Genomic DNA, 21812 nt, shown 5'->3' with positions numbered 1-21812 from the left:
CTCCACCGGTCTCTTCTTACTGGTCCCTCTATTGTTGTACAGGTGAAGCACCGCACACCTTTACACCTTTGCTGCTGGTGCCCACAGGGACTTGTAGGTTGTAGTAAAGGAGTAGAAAATTGCAGCACACAGTCTCTTTTGTCTGCAAATAGTTATTTATTTATATTACATCATATAAAGTTCATGATCTAATTCCATTATAGGAATTTTACAGTAATCACATTTATGAAAAATAGCGACCGGACGTTTCGTCCAGTGATGGCCTTCCTCAGCGGTCTATTTTTCATGATGCGTCTGCTGGTCTGAGTTGGCGCTGGATCACTAAAGTGATTTCTCATAAATGTAATTACTGTAAAATTCCTATAACGGAACTGGATCATGAACTTTATATGATGTAATAATAAATAACTATTTGCAGACAAAAGAGACTGTGTGCCGCAATTTTCTACTGGTCCCTCTAGACACAAAGGAAATGATCAGTCAGCCAATTACTGAATGCCGTGGGGACCATCTCTGCCAATGATAGGCTGCATAGTCATTGCTGTGTGTCCAGAGGAAACAAGAAGCAGAGACAGGCGGAGTGTCAGGGGATCAACAAGGAGAGTATTTACTTACTTTATTATTTTACACTTTTTATTATTTTACACCTTGGACAACCTTTAAACAAATTTAATATTTGGTCAACCTCTTTAAAAGAGTGTGTAACACCCCAGAGTTGTGTTACTACACGCCTCTACCCTGCTACTATCTTCTAAGAGCCTTTACCTTGTCATCTGATATGATTTTGCTCATGTTTACACAACTGTGTATGTAAAACTATGTTAAATGTAAATTATTGTTGTAATTTTCCATGTTCACCAGCAGGTGGCAGCAATGGATTGGTAAGGAATTAGTTACAGTTTTGTGTATCTAGCCTGGAATGGTTCATTCCAGCGCAGCTCCGCCTCCGTGGAGGTGTGGATTGTTCCCACATCCTGCACCTTGGGTGGAGAAGGAAGTTAGGTTCAGTGTAGCCCAACCCCTTCTAGGGGTAGGGGGTGTGTGTAGGAGTCCCCCTGCATAGGGAACAAAGCCAGGATCTTGTCTCGGCTGAGACATTGATCGAATACCCAGACTGAGCTCTGCAGCCTCAGCTGGATGACAAGAAAGCTGACAATCTCCAGAGTTCCAGGACGAAAGCATTCACTGTGAGCCTATCTGTGAGTAAAGTTCAGAGACCTAGGAGAAGCCATATTCCTCCTCAGCTAGTCAGTCCCCTTAAAGCAGAAGATATAGAGAAGTGCAGAAGCTAAATTCCTGCCACAGTTACAGAGCTACAAAGCAGACGTCTTTTCCTGCAAGTTCCAGATTTATAGTGCAGAAGATTTATTCCTGCCAACCATTGCCTAAACCTGCTGGGACCAAAGACTAATGCTGTATTCTCTTTGGATTCAAGTTATCTTCAGTAAAGAAAAGTTTGAACTTCATCTAAAGGTCTGGACCTAATTTCTGCTGCTAAATTCCTCTATTACTCCTACTATCACTACACTCAACTTTATTGCAAGTGAGCCAGGAGCCAGGAGTCCAGCCGTACCCAGGTAGGAGACACCGTTGACACAATTATCACCACCTATAGAGACATTATAGGCCATTACACCACTCTGGAATTTCTAACCTGGGACGTGCGTTGTAACACCTTGGAAGGGGGCCCTGTGATAGTACCCTGCACACGCTGCAATTGGCGTCACAAACAAAACATAGACTATCATCTACACCTGACCCAGTTATTGCATAATTTGGCGTCAGAGGATATCAGTATTCCTGCTCATTGCAAGTGTTCTCCAGCCAGTGACTCAATAGTAGTTATGCCACCGGGCTGGTAAACCACCAAATCAGCCAGTATTTTCACTGCATGGAGGTAAAAATGTTTTATCGACCATAGCAAATAGGGTTGAGCGAAGCGGGTTAGGAACTTTGTTAATAATATGCACTCCATGCAGCCTTACAATTTATTGGCTCTGCTGAGGCAATCTTCCTTTTGCCACCAGTTACACAAGACTTGTTTAGTCTCGTGCCTGGCCCATTGCAGTTAGTTTCTTTGCATACATTAATGTTTCAAAATCCGAATCTAAACTCTGGTTTGTTAATGAGCCACAAACCCAAGTTCGGATTCGGATTTTGAAACATTAATTCATGCACAGAAACTAACTGTAATGGCACATTATAAAGCTGTATGAAGCGCATATTATTAACAAAGTTTTCAAACAAATCGAGTTTGGACAGAGCTGTCTGAACCTGCTTCGCTCAACTCTAATAGCAAGTATCATCAACTTTACTTAATAAGTCCAGTGATTGCACAGTCAGAGCGTTTCCGGTTTGAACAGAATATTCCTTATTTCTTCCAGACCTAGAAACGTCACTATCATCGGAGGACTAGCTCAAATATGGGACTAGTGCTAGTGCAACAGTGCAGCAGGAGAAAGCAAGATGCACACATTTAGCAGCCAGACGTGAATTCTACAGTAGATAATACTGGCTAAGTTAGGTTGAATTCACAGTAGGCAGATTTGTTTTAGAAATTTCCGTCACTGAAAATCTGTTTCATGTGAATGGGTTGTTTCTGCAGCACATGCAAGGATTTCTGCTAGCCCATTTCAGATGAATGGGACAGTCACAGAAATCACAGATGGGGGAGATTTATCAAAACTGGTGCAAAGGAAAACTGGCTTATTTGCCCACAGCAACCAGATTCAGACTTTGATTTCCTCAGAGGTACATTGTAAAATGAAAGGATCAATCTAATGTTATGGGCAACTAAGTCAGTTTTCCTTTGCACAAGTTTTGAAAAAATCTCCCCCATAGGCTTTCTACGCTGTACTTTTTTGGGTGGGGGTTGTGATGGGTTTTATGGTCAATCTTTCAACTTTTTTTTAACAAGCAAGCTGCTACTAGAGGATCAATTTTAGATATAGTTGTATGCCGACTCATATTGACAAAAGGTTGTACACATGTAACTTAGCAATTAGAGGATCAATGCCCCCTTCTGAAGAAACAGCACCAGCCACTAATTCAGTAGTGGTCTAGAACTATCTAGCAATAATTAACAGTAAAATACTATTCAAACCTAATATAAAAATCCTAAAATGTTTAATACCCCACCCACCACAGAACTCAATAAATGAGGTGATCAAGTTATACTTACTTGCTTCTGTTTGAAAGCTTCCACTAAGGCTGCTGCATGGCTAGGCTTTAAAGGAAATGTCAGTCGAGGACCTGTGTAAGACACTGGCACCTCAATGGATTCATAATCACAGTATTTCTCTAGCTCAGTGTCTTTTAGGTTTTCTTCTTCAGTGAACATACGGCAGATGAAATTCCCTTACAAGAATTAAAACACATCACATGTTATATAAGATTTAGCATGAAGGATACTAGTTTATTTTTCTTTCAGCCATTTCTCCTAGAGCCCAATGAAAAGTCTACAGCAGGCCCCCGACCTATCAGGTGTGATTTATGGTACTGGTGTGGTCATATGTGGTAGTTGGGTCTTTGGGCCCCATCAGGCACCAAAGCTTGGGTGTGATTGCTGCCTCTACATTATAGCTATACCCCTGCTTATTTTCAGTTGGATTCACACATTTATCACACCCCAATGGAGTTTTATAGCATCAAAAAGTCACAAATCTTTCCACATGCCCCTATTTTGCAACTTTCTTGAGGTTTCACACCAAGCTCTCCACTTGGCATCTTATTATAATTTATACCTGAAAAGTGGTGTAAATTATACCTGAAGACTACGCCACAGCAACTAGCTGTCGTAGATTTCCATTCTGACACACAAACCTTTCAAGAAATGCTGAAGAAATGATTAAGAGGCATGTGCTCATAATAATTGTACCACATCTGATGACAGCGGGCAGAGATTAAGACAAGTATATAAAATGCTGGTCTTAGTAATTGTCCCCCATAATTTTATACTGGCTTTTTTGCAGTTTTTTTTTGTTGCCATTTTTTCACTCAGCATCCATGATGAGTTTTATTTTTTTTTGTAATTCCACCATGCTCTGATTATGACACATTTATAAAAGAACATAGATTCAACTGAATGGAACTGATTTACAGAAAAAAATTTGCAACAAAATCTACGTGTGTGAAGGTACACTAAAGGTGTTTTCTAGTTGAATGCAAATAATATGCAATAAGTAACTAATTGCATTACCCATGTAATAATTCTGGGGCATCTATTTTTATGACTGTTTTTTGTACCATTTGTTTATTATTCATTCTAGAATGAGATGCTAGCAGTTTGCGGTGTAAGTCCAGATGGGTGTTGCCAGTTGAGAAGGAGTCCCTACACAGTCTGTCACTATCATCACTGATTGGATAGTGTCAGACTGTGACACACACACACACACTTGTTACAGACAATGGTTGTGGAACCACTGTGTCAACTAACCAGTTAAACCCCTTGTAACGGATCTCCTGGCACCCCGACCGGGTACCTCCATCGATAGATGGTCCTAGTGCTTTCCGAGGACTCCAAGCACTCCACTTGACACCGTACGCATGGCAGACCCCACGAACTGCCGCAGCTTGGTTGGGGTCTCACCGTCCTCCACCCACGCTGGACCCAAGACCGGGCTTCAGCTTCCAGTGGGTGAACCTCTCCTACATCCAGAGAGCAGGAGCCATGAACAAGCTCTTACAAGAGCTTATACTCAGGGGAGTATTGTGATATAGCAATCCCCAAGAGTGTAGTTATTGCATTCCCCAAACATGAGCCAAAACTTCATGAAGGTATAAAGCAGCCTCTTTATTTTAACACACAAGCATTTTATACACATCTTCCAACAAGGCTACCACCCACAGGGTTTTGTAAAAACAGCCAATAACCACGTACAATACACTCAGACACTCCCACACAAAATCCTCCTCTCTGCCCGTGATAGAATTACCTCACACTGGGTTGATGCAATCATCACAGGCAGGCGAATACACAATATCCTCTGTCCTGGAGACAACCGAGAAGTGATTCAATTATCTTTCAGGACAAAGGACATCGCCAATACACACAGAGAGACAATGGAACAGACCTCCCTACTCAACGTATACAATGTCCCACCCTTTTCAATACACATAGACATTTAACATCCCAAAATGGCACGAATTAGACCAGGGGTTCAAGTTAGTCCAAGTCCTTTGTGAACAAAGGAGGCCTGGCTGATGAGAGGGCCCATAATCCTGGGGCAAGAGGCTAGTAGCCAGGCCCCTCCAAAACCCAGTGGCGAGGTTGGTTTCGCCACACCCCTATACAGGAATCTGGTCTTTGCTGCAGGGGAGTCACCAGGTCACTACCTCTTGGAACAGTCCCAGTGTAGTTGGCAGCTGACTCTGAAGAAACATTTAGGAATTTCAACCATTCTTGTACAAAGTCACCTAATTTCAGGGGCTCAAAAGTAATTGAACAAACTAACATTACCATAAATAAAATGTTCATTTTTAATACTTTGTAGAGAATCCTTTGCAGGTAATGACTGCCTGAAGTCTGGAACCCATGGACATAACTGGGTTTTCTCCTTTGTGATGCTTTGCCAGGCCTTTACTGGAGCTGTCTTCAGTTGTTGCTTGTTTGTTGGTTTTTCTACTTTAGGTTTTGTCTTAAAAGGTTATCCAAAGGTGTAAACCCCACCCCTCACAATGCCCAGGCCCCTCATACAGACAATACTTAATTGGTCCCCAACACCTCTGCCCCCCCAGGTCCCTTTAAGGCCATTGCAGCATCTCCCAAACATCCAGCGACGGGGGGTGCAGCCAATAGCTGGCTGGGACAGTGTATGAGGGGCCTGGGCATTAGGGAGCGGGGGGGGGGGGGGGTTACAGCTTTGGATAACCCCTTTAAGCAAGTGAAATACATGTTTGATCGGGTTAAGATCTGGTGATTGACTCGGGCATTGCAGAATATTCTACTTAATTGCCTTAAAAAACTCCTGGGCTGCTTTCGCAGTATATTTGGGGTCATTGTCCATCTGTACGGTGCAGTTCAGTGCAATTAATCTTGCTGTATTTGGTTGAAGCTGAGCAGGAAGTATATCACTGTACACTTCAGAATTCATCCAGCTGCTTCTATCTTCAGCCACAACATTAATAAACACTTGTGACCCAGTGCCATTGGAAGCCATGCATGCCCATGCCATCACACTGCCCCCACCATGTTTTAAAGAGCATGCGGTGTGCTTTGGATCATCAATTGTTCTAAGTCTTCTCCATACTTTTTTCTTCTAATCATTCTGGTACATATGGATCTTAGTTCCATCTGTTTAAAGAATGTGGTTCCAGAACTGGGCTGGCTTCTTTAGATGCTTTTTATTTTTTGCAAAGTCTAATCTGGCCTATCTATTTTTGAGGCTGATTAATGGTTTGCACCTTGTAATGAACCCTATGTATTTGATCTCATAAAGTCTTCTCTTTATGGTAGACTTAGATATTGATTCACCTACATCCTGGAAAATGGTACACCTGAAATCAACACCAGACCTTTTACCTGCTTAATTGATGATGGATTAATGAGGGAATAGCCCATGTAGCCCATTAAATAACTTTTTGGTCCCTTGAAAAAGAGGCAGCTACATATTAAAGAGCTGTAATTCCTAAACCTTATGTGAATACCCTCAAATTAAAGCTGAGAGTCTGCACTTTAAGCCCCTATTGATTATATAACTGTATCTTGAATAAGTTTTGGTAAACAGCTAACATGCAAAAACGTGTGTCCAAATATTTCTGAACCTAAGTGTAAGCACACACAGAGCCAAGTAAAGTTTACCCTAGCAGGACCAAACTGCCAATGAACACAATGACCCAAATACAAACCCACAAGAAGCTGTCAGATCACATGACTGTTGCAACATTTAGTCCTATTCAGTTAGCCTTGGGCTACATTAAACAGAACTGATGCATAGCCTATACTGTTCTACTGTTCAGATAAGGGTCAACAGCACTGATCAAGAAAGGTATGTGAGGAAAATGTTAAATACATGGTATTAGAAAATTGTATGATTTCCCATTCTGTAAAAAAAATAAAAAATAAAACTGGAATGCCCCTTTAAGCCCAGCAAAACCTCTTTTTCCATATATGTCTATACATAAAAGTTCATAATATCACAGTGTGAAGGGGGCACCTGTTCTAGAGACCATGAATACTTTGAACACTCTGATGATGTGATGTTTAATGCACTTTGAGGGGCATTTATGAAACTGTTCACGCTACTATTGTGGCATGAAAAAGTAGCAAACTATGACGCATGCTATATTTGCATCTTTTCACTTCTCTCGCCACTTATTAAAAGTGGTGAGAACAGTAGATGGGTTTGGCAACAAAACGTGTGGCCTCCCCCGGCCTGATGGATTTACTATCATTTACACCAGAGACTAGTACAAATTATAGTTCAAATGGCCAGCCCGTAGCTGGTATAGATTTAAAAGTCTGGTGCACGGACGGCCTGGAAACGTGCCAAATGTATTAATACATTTGGCGCTTTCTGCGCCAACAGTTTTTATACAAAGACTGGCGTTATATTAGGACAACAATCTTAGTTTATCTGCCCCATTGCTACTTATACATGTTTTCTTATAATGGAAACATTTTTATGCCAGTTGTAGGTCATAAAATAGAAAAACCGAAGAACGACTTACTTTCCTTGCTGTTGTCTTGAGCAAAGTGGTCCATTAGGAAATTGAAAAAGTCATAAAGCTACAACAAATGAGATAAATACATTTTATCAGAAGCAATGTTTTTCAACATGTCTACTATCTTTGGATAGTGGTTACAGTTTAATCCAGTTTATACCCCATTCATACAGCACAGGCATGAATTCTTAAGTTTAAAGGATTTGTCCGTTTTTACAGAAACACACCCACTCTTGACCATGGACCATGTCTTTTATTGCAGATCTGCTTTATTCACTTTAATAAAATACCAGAAACAGACATAGATAAGAGTTCTGGAAAAAAAATCTCTTAAACTCATTTAAGAGGTCTCTGTCACCAAACTGCCTCTTTTTTTGTGTCTGAAAAACATAGTTAGATTGGAGAGGTAAAAACATATAAAGAAGTACAGCAAATTATAGGCTGCTCATCTAAAATGATCTCAATACCTTGAAGTAGCAACCAAAACCTTAAAGATGTGGAAGGATGCAGGGAACTACTGTTCAAATGTTTGAAGAATAGTCAAAATTGTAAAGGCTCATCTAATGATCATCTCCAGAAAGATCAAAGAAGATCTGAAGTTACTATTGAGTACTGCTACAATCAGAAGACAACTAAGTGAAGCCAAGTTACCAGCACAAACTCCATGCAAAGTCCCATTGCTAAACAGGAAACAATTTGCCAAGCAACACATTGACTGGTCTAAAGAGAAATGGCACACCATTTGTGGAGCGATGAAAGCAAAAGTCTAGAGGCCACAGACAGTATGTCAGGACCCCCCTCCCCCACCCATCACTGAAATCAAGCCATAGTACACTGCGTAGACAGTAAAGCATGGTGATGCAAAAATCACAATATGGGGATATTTCTCATACCATGGTGTTGGGCCTATTTATCGCATATGAGGAATCATGGATCAGTCTGAATATACTGTATTTCATCAACATAGGACTACAAGATCCTGTTTTTCTATGCCAGGCATGGCCAATATGCGGCTCTCCAGCTGCTGTAAAACTACAACTCCCACCATGCCCTGCTGTAGGCTGATAGCTGTACACAGTCTCGGCATGCTGGGAGTTGTAGTTTTGCAACAGCTGGAGAGCCTCAGGTTGACCATCCCTGTCCTATGTTGAAGAAGGAATGCCTTTGAAATGCATGTTTCAACACAACAATGATCCAAAACACTTCAGTAAGCGAACAAATCTTAGTTACAGACAAACAGGATTAAGGTAATGGAATGGCTAGCCCAATCCCCTGACCTCAATCTTATAGAGAACTTGTGGTATGACATAAAAAAGGAGGCAAAATCTAAAAATGCAGGAGAAATTTGTAATGTAGTCCAATCGTTGTGGACTGTAATACCCTTCCAGAGGCGTCAAAAGTTGGTCAACTCCATGCAGCACAGATGTCAAGCAGTTCTCAGAAACAATGGTGAAGACGAAGAAGAAGAAGAAAATCCCTTTATTGTCCCTCAGTGGGGAAATGTTGGCATAACAGCAGCAATCACATTTACAACAGGAGCAAAAATAAGAGTAATTGGAAATTAAAGAGTAAAAATACAAGAAAAACATAACACAGAATTTACTTTAAAAAATGTACTACAGGGTTTATGGGAACTGTTGAGGGAAATGTTGGATTTAAATATGTATGTATATATGCCCTTACATATATGCATGTATATTGGCCCTTTTGCATGGGCCGATCCAGGTGGTATGGGTGTATACATGGAGATGTATGTATGCCCCCTTGTCAGCATACAACTCTATGTATAATATATCCATAGGCAGGTGGGCTTATTACTGCCCATTTATGCCCCAGAATTATATTGTGTATATGTACATGCAGGTAGATGTGCCCCAAACATCTATATATGTGTATCTGCCATGGCTCTCCCCCAGGTATATATATATATATATATATATATATATATGGGCCTATAACTGCCCATGTATGCCCCAGGTTTCAAATGAATATATATGTGTATATAGATGCGCCCCAAGTATCTATATACATATATATACTTAAATTCCCCCCATAGGTACGGCGTTCAGCCAGTTCCTGCAGGGGGTGGATATGTCTCTAGGTGGCTGGTGACTTCAAAGGCTAAGGGATCAATTGAGCTGAGGCCTTTTGTTGAGTTTATCAGCTTAGTTACTATGCTCTGCCCCACCTTATGTTTGTGACATGGCTGGGCGTGTGGTGCTGCTAGCCTCAGGGGGCCAACTGGCAGTCCTGAGTTCAGGCATACGTCACAGTCACACTATGATGTCACATCCCTGAGGAGGGGGGAGGTGGGCTGTTTCTGAGGCTGATATATGAGCCCGAAGCCAGGAACAAGGCTCTCTTGCAACCAGACTACAATCAGAGACACATGGGAACAACTCCCTGAAGGAAGAGAGGCCACATGCCCCTGGAGATGGCTGAGGAACCTTTTCCCTCCAAACCCCTAATCCCCCTAATCCCCCTAGAACCCTTGGTAACCCTTACCTTCCCCTGCCCTGATTCCCCCTATACTCCTAAATCCCCTGTGTTCCCCCAGGATTGTAGATCCCTCATATCCCCTGCTACCCTGGTATTGCCCCTGTGCTTCTACCCCTGATACCTCTTCACGGCTGCCCTGCTTACCCCAGCAGCAGCAGCAGTGTCCGTAATAACCCCTTGTTATGCCCCGTAGGGATAGGAGATGACAGGATTGGGTGGGCTACTGGTAAAGTGTATGTATGTGTATTATTGTAATTGTAGTTAGATTCTGGGGAGGACTTGGGACTGTGTTAGTGTAGTTAGAACCGTATTAGTGTGTTGTTATAGTGTGTTTACTTATATTGCTGTGTGCTGCTATAAATATATATATATCTATTCCATTGATAGATATATATAATTATAAGCAAATATTAGACTGTTATGTATAGTGTGTTAATAAATACCCTTTATTTAAGCACAGTGTGTAGTCTTTTGTAGTAGTAGGTGCCGCAAACAATAGCCGTAGTGTAGTTCAGTGGAGTGTATAGGTAACAGAGGTAGCTAGTTAACATAGCTAAATAGGTTAGTTTATTTATTATGATTTAGGCATAAATAGGCGGAGTCATCACTAGACGACTCGCGCCTTTTTATGAATATTAATTATTGAGATTTGCATAAATATTAATAATTAATATCCCCTTTAACAGGAACAGTGGTGGTTATAAATCCTAACCGCTGCTGGGAGGGAGGACCTACAATAACGTTCCTTCGTGCGCATAGGATGCAGCAGTTTGTCACTGAAGGAGCTCTCCAGCTCCACAACAGCCTTGTGCATAGGGTAGGAGACATTGTCTAACAATGATGTTAATTTTGCTAGAGTTCTTTTGTCACTCACCTCCTGCACTGGATCAAGGGGACAACCTAGGCCAGAGATGGCCTTCTTAATGAGCTTATCTAATCTCTGTCTCTCAGCCACAGATAAGCTGCTCCCCCAACAAACCACACCATAGAATATGGCTGATGCCACCACTGAGTCAAAGAAGGTCTTTAGGAGCGTCCCCTGCACTCCAAAGGACCTCAGTCTCCTCAACAGATAGAGCCTGCTCTGACCCTTTTTGAAAAAAGTCATCAGTGTTATGGCTCCAGTCCAGTTTGTTGTTCAGGTGAACACCCAGATACTTATAAAAGAGTCCACCACCTTAATGTCTGTTCGCTGTATGTTCACCGGAACCAAAGCAGAGGGCCTGTGTCTGCGGAAATCCAACAACCAGCTCCTTGGTTTTGCCTGCGTTGATTTGGAGCTGGTTCTGCTGACACCAGTCCACAAAATCCTGTGTCCCCTGTCTGTACTCTGAGTTGTCCCCACCTGCCATAAGGCCGACTATGGCAGAGTCATCAGAGAACTTCTGTATGTGGCAGCCTGGGGAGTTGGTGGAGAAGTCTGCAGGGAAAAGGGTGAAGAGGAACTGTGCCAGCACAGTTCCCTGTGGGGCCCTTGTACTGCAGAACAGCTTGTCAGAGACACAACCCTGAGATTTAACAAACTGTGGGCATTCTGTGAGGTAGTCAAGTATCCAATGTGACATGTGGTAGTCCACTCCTGCCATCTCCAGCTTGTCCTTCAGAAGTCCAGGTTGGATGGTGTTAAAAGTACTGGAGAAATCAAACAACATGATCCTCACTGCTTCCAGGCCTCTCCAGGTGAGTTACAGCTCGGTGTAGTAGGTAGATGATGGCATCATCCATCCCCGATGCCAGGCTGGTAGGCAAACTGCAGTGGATCCAATGAAGACCTCACCAGGGGGCGAAGATGGTTGAGAACCAGCCTCTCGAACTAGCCTTTATAAGAGTAAATATTCAGTAGTTCAAAGTAAAGTGAAATCTCAAGCATCTTTTTAGTTCATGCAATTAATTTTTGAGTCTAAAGAAAAATGCTGGCGCTGCTATTTTTTTAACCGCCTAATATTCCCTTTTCTTTCCCTTTTGTAAAGGCTTAACACAAACTGGATTGTTCTGATTTGGAATTGAATATGTAATATTTCTAGTGCATTTGTATTTATGGAAATAAAAGTTAGGATTCTGAGGTGTAGCTTTCCTTATACTTATTTATGTTTTAATGTTCAAACAGTTTTTGTTGAGGAAATATTAGGATAAACCTAACATTTACGTTACATAAAAAGCTGGCAGTAGAGTTATAGAAGAAAACTTCCAAATAATGAAGATATGCTATAATGCTAACACAATATCACACAAATGAATGAAGGTAAGTACACTAATCTAACAATTATCCAAAAAAGACTGTGTAACACCCCAGAGTTGTGTTACTACATGCCTCTTCCCTGCTACTATCTTCTAAGAGCCTTTATATTGTCATCTGATGTATTTATATTATGTCTTCACAAATGTTCATGTAAAATCATGTTAAACACAATTGTTCCTGTAATTTTCCAGGTTCACCAGCAGGTGGCAGCAACACTTTGGCAAGGTACAAGTCCTAGTTTAATGTATCTAGGTTGGAATATTCCAGCTTAGCTCCCCCTCTGTGAGCGAAGTGGGCTGTTACCACATCCTGCAGCATGGGTGGAGAAGGAAGTTAGAGTTGAGTGTAGCCTACCCCCTGCTAGGGGTAGGGTGTGTGTGTAAGGAGTTCCCCTGCATAGAGAAGACAGCAAGGATATTGTCTCGGCTGAGACTTGATCATATTCCCAGTCTGAGCACCTTCAGCCTTGGCTGGATGAAGAAGCAGAAAACTAACTACAACCTCCAGAGTTACAGGAAGAAAGTATCCCCTGAGAATCTGTGAGTTAAATCCAGAGACCTAAGAGAAGCCATCCCTCCTCAGCTAGTTTGTCCCCACAAAGCATAAGTTACAGAAAAGTGCAGAAGATTAATTCCTGTCACAATTACAGAGCTACCAAGCAGACGACTTATCCTGCAAGCTCCCCATATTTAAAGCAGAAGTATTTATTCCTGCCAATACTTGCCAAAACCTGCTGGGACCAAGAGACCAAAGCTGTATACTGCTTGGATACAAGTTATGTCAAGTAAAGAAGCGTTTAAACTTCATCCAAAGGTCTGGACATCATTAACTCTGCAAAATTCCTCTATTACTCCTACTATCACTACACTCAAATTTATTGCAAGTAAGCCAGGAGTCCAGCCGTAACCAGGTAGAAGACACCGTGACACAATTATCACCACCCTATAGAGACATTATAGGCCATTACACCACTTTGGCATTCCTAATCTGGGACGTACATTATAACACCTTGGAAGGGCCCTGGGATAGTACCCTGTGCATGCTGCAATTCGCGTCATGACAAATACAGAACTTTAACCACCCGTATCCTACTCACTGCAAGTGACAAGAACTAGACAGAGATGAGAGGCAGACTGAGGGGGATGTACTGTGATCATATAGATATGCATTGGGTGGAGTTAGAGGTGTGGCTTAGCATTACAAAATTTGCTATGGAGCGCTATGTGCACAGCTGCTATTGTTTTTCCTACATACAGGGCCGGTGCTACCATAAGGCAGACCAAGCGGCTGCCTTAGGGCGCACCCTGGGGGAGGGCGGAAAAATGTGACACGGAGGGGGAGAAATGTGACATGGGGGCTGATGGCTGACATGGGGGGCTAATGGCTGACATGGCTTCATGATGGCTGACATGGGGGCTGATGGATGGGGGCTGATGTCTGACATGGGGGTCTGATCTGAGGTCTGATTAACATTGGGGGTCTGATTGCTGGTCTGACCTGAGGTGTAATGGAAAATATTTTTTTCTTATTATACTCCTCTAAAACCTAGGTGTGTCTTAGAGGGCGAAGAATATGGTCCTCACAGAGGAGAAGCTAGCTGCTGCAGACAGGACCAGGACCAGGTAAGCTGCGAGGGAAGGGGGCGCCAAAATGTAGCTTTGCTTGTGTTGGCAAAAATCCTTGCACCGGCCCTGCCTACATATGCCCACCATTAAATTTAACTCCAATGTACAGCTATATGGAAATACTACCTACTTATACAGCGGCAAGCAGCAGCAAGATGTTTTAGATGATTGATTATGGAGTCCCTGCAGTTACCTCATGAAGGTACAGTTGTGTTCAAAATAATAGCAGTCAGACATCACTAAACTGATCAATCTCTGTTTTTGGTAGAAATTACATTTCTACATGGCAAATAATTTACTAGCAGGTGTAGTAGAGTAATAGAAACCCAACAGACCCAACAGTCATGACATGCATGCTGCTGATTCTCTAATTTAATCACTTATTGAAAGGGGCATGTTCAAAATAATAGCAGTGTGGAGTTCAATGAGTGAGGTCATTCATTCTTTGAAAAACAGGTGGCAATTATTGCCCTTATTTAAGGAAGGAAGGCAGCAAATGCTGGTTACAGTGCATTTCTCTCTGAAATTCTGAGAAATATGGGTCATTCCAGACTGTTCAGAAGAACAGCGTACCTTGATTAAAAAGTTGATTGGAGAAGGGAAAACATAAAGAAGTGCAGAAAATGATAGGCTGCTCAGCTAAAATGATCGCAAATGCTTTAAAATGGCAACCAAAACCTGAAAGACATGGAAGAAAGAGAAAAACTACCATTCGAATGGATAGAAGAATAGCCAAAATGGCAAGGAATCAGCCAACAATCAGCTCCAGGAAGATCAAAGAAGGTCTAAAGTTACCTGTGAGTACTGTTACAATTAGAAGACACCTATGTGAAGCCAAGCTATCTGCAAGAAGCGCCTGCAAAGTCCCACTGTTGAAAAAAAGACATGTGCTGAAGAGGTTACAATTTGCCAAAGAGCACATTGATTGGTCTAAAGAGACATTTTGAGGACTGATGAAAGTAAGATTGTTCTTTTTGGGTCTAGTGGCCAGAGACAGTTTGTCAGACGACCCCAAAACACTGAATTCAAGCCACAGTACACTGGGAAGACAGTGAAGCATGGTGACGCAAGCATCATGATATGGGGATGTTTCTCATACTAAGGTGTTGAGCCTATTTATCGCATAACAGGGATCATAGATCAGTTTGAATACATCAAAATACTTGAAGAGGTCATGCTGCTTTATGCTGAAGAGGAAGTGCCCTTTAAATGGGTGTTCCAGCAAGACAATGACCCCAAACACACCAGTAAACGTGCAACATCTTGGTTCCAGACCAACAAGATTGACGTTATGGAGTGGGCAGCCCAATTCCCGGATCTTAATCCAATAGAAAACTTGTGGGGTGTGTAGGGATTTGCTCTGGTAGGCAGGGTAAGCGGACGCAACACAGAGGCAAGACCACGGTTGAAAAACAAAAGTTCAGTGTTTATTCACACCAAAACAAGCAGAAAAGGAAAAACAACACTTCACAGGGTCTTGGTGTTAATTTACACAGCAAGATTCCACAAATCACCTGGCAGTCCACAGCAGGCTGCTCTGATGCGGCTCTCAGCCTGGCAGCGTGGCGGGTCTCCTCAGCTCCCAAAACACAGAGATTCCACAGCTCCAGTAGCACTTGGAGAATCACACCATACCCAGCTGAACTGCTGGCTGGGTTTTTAAACCCCAACCCCTATACCTGGCTTGGACGTGGTGAACAGCCACCCACCCTGCTCTTTGGCTGCTCCCAATAAGAACCGGCCTGGATTGGCTTTACAGCCATACTAAGTACAACAGTGTCAGCGAGCACCAGCTGCCGCTGACACACAAAATTACCGGTTCTTATCTAACCGAGGCCAGGAACCTCGGTGACACGTACCTTCCATCAATGACGGACCCCTGTGCCTTCCTACAGGTGACATCAAAAATGCAGTTTGGCAGAGGCAAAAACAAGAAATAGAGAAGAACTGTGGAATGTAGTCCAGTCATCCTGGGCTGGAATACCTGTTCACAGGTGCCAGAAGGTGGTTGACTCCATGCAACACAGATGTACAGCAGTTCTCAGAAACAGCGGTTATACAACTAAATATTAGTTAGGTGATTCAAAGAAAAGCAACATCTTCAACCATTTTCAGTTTATATAGTGAATGTTTGAGTTTGTAAAGAAGAATACAAACACTGCTATTTGAACTGAACAGGATTCACTTTTCTTAAATTTTTTTTAGAGGAACAACACAAATTTTTCTTCATGTTTTGATTTGGAATAGAATGTGTAGTGTTCCCAATGCATTTGTGTGTATGGAAATAAAAGCTATTAGAAGGATTTTGAGCTTTATTCACTTTTTTAAACACACTGCTATTATTTTGAACACAACTGTAGGTCCCTGGGGAAAGAAGATATATTGGCTGGCCTGCCTTTGTGCCTAGAAGTGTTTTCTACCACCTGAATAATAAGCTGAATGTCTACCCAGTTTTTTATAGGCTGGTTGAGATGCTATTTGTATGTAGCGCAGTCAATTTACTGTACCTTGTGCCACTTGTGCAAGGGGTGGGATACTGGGGGCCCAACCTTGCTTAGAGGCTCACTGTGGGATTCACCTGTTTCCCTGTCGGACAGTCTGAGCATACCCAGAATATACCTGCTTCTTCCCTTTAGCAAACATTTTAATTGATGAGACTATTGGTCGCTTTCCCCACTGCATACAGGCTCTAAACCTTCCTGATTTTAGCCTTCGTTATTGAGAAGAAGTATCATTACAAATATGAAACAGTCTGACTCTAAAGATCTCCTCCGGTAATCCAGGTTCAGAAGTAAATTGTTGACAGGATTAAAGCTTACTAAATGAATCATACCTGGAATTCAAAGCATTATTATAGCTTACCGATAAGTAAGGCTCCTTTCACATGAGCGAGTTTTCCGCGCGGGTGCAATGTGTGACGTAAGCGTATAGCACCCACACTGAATCCTGACCCATTCATTTCAATGGGTCTGTGTACATGAGTGTTTTTTTTTTTCACGCATCAGTTCTGCATTGCATGAAAAATGCAGCATGTTCTATATTCTGCGTTTTTCACGCAGCCTTGACCCTATAGAAGTGAATGGGGCTTCAGTGAAAAACGCATTGCATCCGCAAGCAAGTGAGTTTCTCACTGATGGTTGCTAAGAGATATTGTTTGTAAACCTTCAGTTTTTTATTACGCGCGTGAAAAACGCATCAAAACTAGTGTTGATCGAGCACCAAAGTGCTCGGGTGCTCGAGTAGAACACCTCGGGATGCTGGGGTGCTCTACGGAGCACCCGAGCACAATGGAAGTCAATGGGAGAACCCGAGCATTAAACCAGGCACCCCCTGCTCTGAAGAGGGGAGAGTGTCTGGTTCATAAGAAAAGGTCAGAAATTGATGGAAACACCACTGATATGGTTCGGGAACAGCATGGGGAGGATGTCTGGATGCATCTTGGACTCCCAGGTCGCTGCTGGGAACGATGATGTCCGAGTAGTACGCCAATTTTACAGACTGACAATAATACGCACCAAACCGAAGATAAAATCAATTTTAGAGAAAAAATTGTTAAGAAACATTCTTTCCTGTATATTTACTTGGATGCACTCCGATACAACCTGTATATCACATAAAGAAGGGCCTCATTCACATTGTGGTACAACTGTTTAGGTAGTGGGACTCCTACACTCATAAAGCCTATGCACTGTGAAAGGGCTACCAAAAATTACAAGGAACCGGCACTCCAATACACCCTTTATTACACATAAAGGAGGGTATCATACACACCCTTGAAAAATTATGATTGATGGCCTGCTGGTGACCCTCAAAAACATTAGGAGCAAGGGCCTGCTGGTGACCCTCTCAAACATTAGGGGCGAGGGTCTGCTGCTGAGCTGACCATCTAAAACATTAGGGGCGAGGGCCTGCTGCTGAGCTGACCATCTAAAACATTATGGGCGAGGGCCTGCTGCCGAGCTGACCATCTAAAACATTATGGGCGAGGGCCTGCTGCTGAGCTGACCATCTAAAACATTAGGGGCGAGGGCCTGCTGCCGAGCTGACCATCTAAAACATTAGGGGCGAGGGCCTGCTGCTGAGCTGACCATCTAAAACATTAGGGGCGAGGGCCTGCTGCCGAGCTGACCATCTAAAACATTATGGGCGAGGGCCTGCTGCCGATCTGACCATCTAAAACATTAGGGGGTGAGGGTCTTCTGCTGAGCTGACCATCTAAAACAGGGGTGTCAAACTCAAATTCATCGGGGGCCGCATCAGCAGTTTGGTCACCCTCAAAGGGCCGGCTGTATCTGTATTGTATTCCTTCATCACTGCCACTGCCTCATAGCAAATAAGACATACCGGCTTGTCTCCATTAATCACAAACATGTATTCACTTTCCCATCTCTCCTGAAATTGCCTTCCCTCTGCATAAACTTTTCTTTTCTTGGACATTTTTGGGTTATTTGATTGTAGTTTATGGTCCCTATACCACTGTAAAGTGACATGGAAGTGGTCAGTATATCCAAAGTTTACCGCTCCACCTGCCATGGTATGTAACCATTGCAGTGCTGTGAAGGGCAGGTGTAGACCAACGCAGAGCCCACTCACATTTCAGTAGCAGATGATGCAAGTCAGAAAAGGAGGGTCACACATCGCTGATATTGTCCACAAGACACTTTATTGGAGACTGCTCAGACCAAATACCATGTTCTTCCATCTGAGCAGTCTCCAATAAAGTTTTCTTGCGGATGATACCAGCAGTGTGCAACCTTCCTACTGGAATTATATTCTCAAATTAATTATAATCAGACTTTTAAGCAGAATAATAAGCAGACCCCCCCTCCCCCCCACAGCCGTTGGATCTGTCACATCACAGGATGGCATGCGCTCAATATAAAAACAAGTGGAGGTTTCCTGAATGCATGTAAAGTGGAGGTTTCCTGTGTAGAACGGCCGGCGCCGCTAGAGGGCAGACGTTCTCTGGCTTGTAGGCTGCCGTGCATGCGCTGAAGAGGCGGCTTTCTTGTGTCAAAAAAAAAAAAAAAAGCGAGAATAAAAGGTGAAGGCTGGCAGCCGGCGGCCGGCGGCGGCTACGCGGGCCACATGACGAGGTCTGGCGTGCTGGATCCGGCCCGCGGGCCTTGTGTTTGACACCCGTGATCTAAAACATTAGGTGCGAGTGCCTGCTGCTGATCTGACGATGGAAAAAATTATGGGTGAGGGCCTGCTGCTGAGCTGACCATCTAAAACATTATGGGCGAGGGCCTGCTGCTGAGCTGACCATCTAAAACATTATGGACGAGGGCCTGCTGCCGAGCTGACCATCTAAAACATTATGGGCGAGGGCCTGCTGTTGAGCTGATGATCTAAAACATTAGTGGTGAGGGTCTGCTGCTGAACTAACTCTATAAAACATTAGGGGCGAGTGCCTGTTGCTGAGCTGACCATCGAAAAAATTATGGTTGAGGGCATGCTGACTGACCATCTAAGACATTAGGAGCGAGGGCAGCCTAATAAGCATGTTGATATGATGGAGGAGGAGGACAAGAAAAGGAAGATTGAACCATATACCCTTTTTTGTGGTGGGAGGGGTGCATGGGAATACAGTGTATTTAATACACCATAAAAGCCACATTTAGGCTCCATTCACACGTCCACAATTCCGTTCTGCATTTTGCGGAACAGAATTGCGGACTCATTCATTTCTATGGGGCTGCACGATGTGCCGCCCGGATCCGGAAATGCGGACCCACACTTCCGGGTCCACATTTCCATTCCCGAAAAAAATAGAACATGTCCTATTCTTGTCTGCAATTGCGGACAAGAATAGGCATATTCTATTAGTGCCGGAAATGTGCGGTCCGCAAAATGTGGAATGCACATTGCCGGTATCCGTGTTCTGCAGATCCGTGGATCCGCAAAACACACACGGACGTCTGAATGGAGCCTTAAAGTGTCTTTATGTTCAGCCGCTTTCCTCTGGTAGAGTATAGAAATCAGGGGCAATCCAGGCCTTGTTTATTTTAATAAGAGTCAACCAGTCAGCATTTTCAGTTGACAGAAGGATGCGCTTATCAGTTATTATGCCCCCAGCAGCACTAAATACCCACTCAGACAAAATGCTGGCGGCAGGGCAGGCCAGCACTTCCAAGGCGTAGAGCGCCAGTTCGTGCCACATGTCCAGCTTGGACACCCAATAGTTGTAAGGCAAAGAGGGATCATTGAGGACATAGACACGGTCTGCTACATACTCCTTCACCACCTTCCAAAATGTTTCCCTCCTTGTGACAGTAGGCCACGCATCAGGGTGAGGGTGCTGGTTGGGTGTCATGAAATTGTCCCAGGCCTTGGAGAGTGTTGCCCTGCCTCTGCTGAAACTACTGTGTGTTCCTCTCGTCTCCCCTTCTCGGTTGCCCAAGGAACTACGTACTCTGCCGCCAGCGTTGTCAGCTGGAAATTTTTGGAGCAATTTTTCCACAAGGACCTTCTGGCATTGCACCGTTTTGCTAGTCCTCTCTACCACAGGAATGAGAGATGAGAATTTCTCTTTGTAGCGGGGGTCGGGGAGGATAAACAACCAGTAATTGGTGTTGGCCAAAATGCATATAACGCGAGGGTCACAGGGAAAGGCAGCATAACTTAAACTCAGGCATGTGTGCCTGAGTCCCAACAGACAAGACTTTGCTGTCCTTATCAGGAGGATGACTCTCAATCTCCTTATCCTCTTCCTCCTCTTCAGCCCATCCACACTTAACAGATGGAATAAACCTGCTATGGGTACTACCCTCTGTAGCGGAGGCAAGTCTCCTGCTCCTCATCATCATCATCCAATTCGCGCTGAGAAGACGAACGGAGGGTGGTCTGGCTATCACCCTGTGTACTGTCTTCCCCCATTTCCACCTCATGCAAAGCGTCCGTCTTCATTGTGAGCAGCGAGCGTTTCAGTAGACACAGAAGTGGGATGGTTACACTGATAACAGCGGTATCGCCGCTCACCTTCTATGTTGATTCCTTAAAGTTGCGCAAAACCTCACAGAGGTCAGACATCCATGCCCACTCGTCGCTTGTGAAGAGCGGAAGCTGACTGGAAAGGCGACGACCATGTTGCAGCTGATATTCCACTACTGCCCTCTGCTGCTCACAAGCCTGGCCAACATGTGGAACGTGGAGTTCCAGTGCGTGCTCGTGTCGCACAACAGTCGGTAAGCTGGCAATTGCAAGTGCTGCTGCAGCGCTGCCAGACAGGCAGCAGCTGTAGATGACTTTCAGAAATGGGCACACATGCGGTGGACCTTCACCAGTACCTCAGGCAAATTGGGGTAGGTTTTGAGAAACCGCTGAACCACTAAGTTTAACACGTGGGCTAGGCATGGTGTGTGTGAGCTTGCCGAGCTCCAAAGCTGCCACCAAGTTATGGCCATTATCAGACACAACCATGCCTGGTTGTAGGTTGAGTGACCAGAGCCACAGCTCAGTCTGGTCCCTTATACCCTGCCACAGCTATGCGGCGGTGTGCTGTTTGTCACCTAAGCAAATAAGTTTCAGCACGGCCTGTTGCCGTTTCCCCGCTGCATTGCTACACTGCCTCCAGCTACTGACTGATGGCTGATTGGTGCTGCAATGACAATTCAGAGGTGGAGGTGGTGGAGCAAAAGGGGAGGTTGCAGCCACTAATGTAGGTGGTGGCGGAAATCCTGATGGAGGTAGGGCCCACAATCCTTGGCATCGGTAGCACCTGTGCCATCCCAGCACTTGTCCATGTGTCAGTCATTAAGTGGACCTTCCCAATAACTGCATTGGTC

The 21812-nt window shown here is 43.8% G+C and overlaps 1 protein-coding gene across 1 annotated transcript in view; it reads right to left on the bottom strand.

Annotated features, from left to right (window-relative positions):
* The window catches only part of PPEF2 (protein phosphatase with EF-hand domain 2), a 97020-nt gene that overhangs the window by 47320 nt on the left and 27888 nt on the right, over positions 1 to 21812 (bottom strand). Inside the window, exons 6-7 of the mRNA XM_044277531.1 lie at positions 7669 to 7726; positions 3182 to 3357 (exon numbers count right to left, since the gene is read on the bottom strand). Of these exons, the coding sequence (XP_044133466.1) occupies positions 3182 to 3357; positions 7669 to 7726 (234 nt within the window). The remainder of the gene's footprint in view (positions 1 to 3181; positions 3358 to 7668; positions 7727 to 21812) is intronic.

This window comes from Bufo gargarizans, chromosome 1 (assembly GCF_014858855.1).
Source record: "Bufo gargarizans isolate SCDJY-AF-19 chromosome 1, ASM1485885v1, whole genome shotgun sequence".
Lineage (NCBI taxonomy): Eukaryota > Metazoa > Chordata > Amphibia > Anura > Bufonidae > Bufo > Bufo gargarizans.
This window is presented reverse-complemented; position numbering and strand designations above follow the sequence as displayed.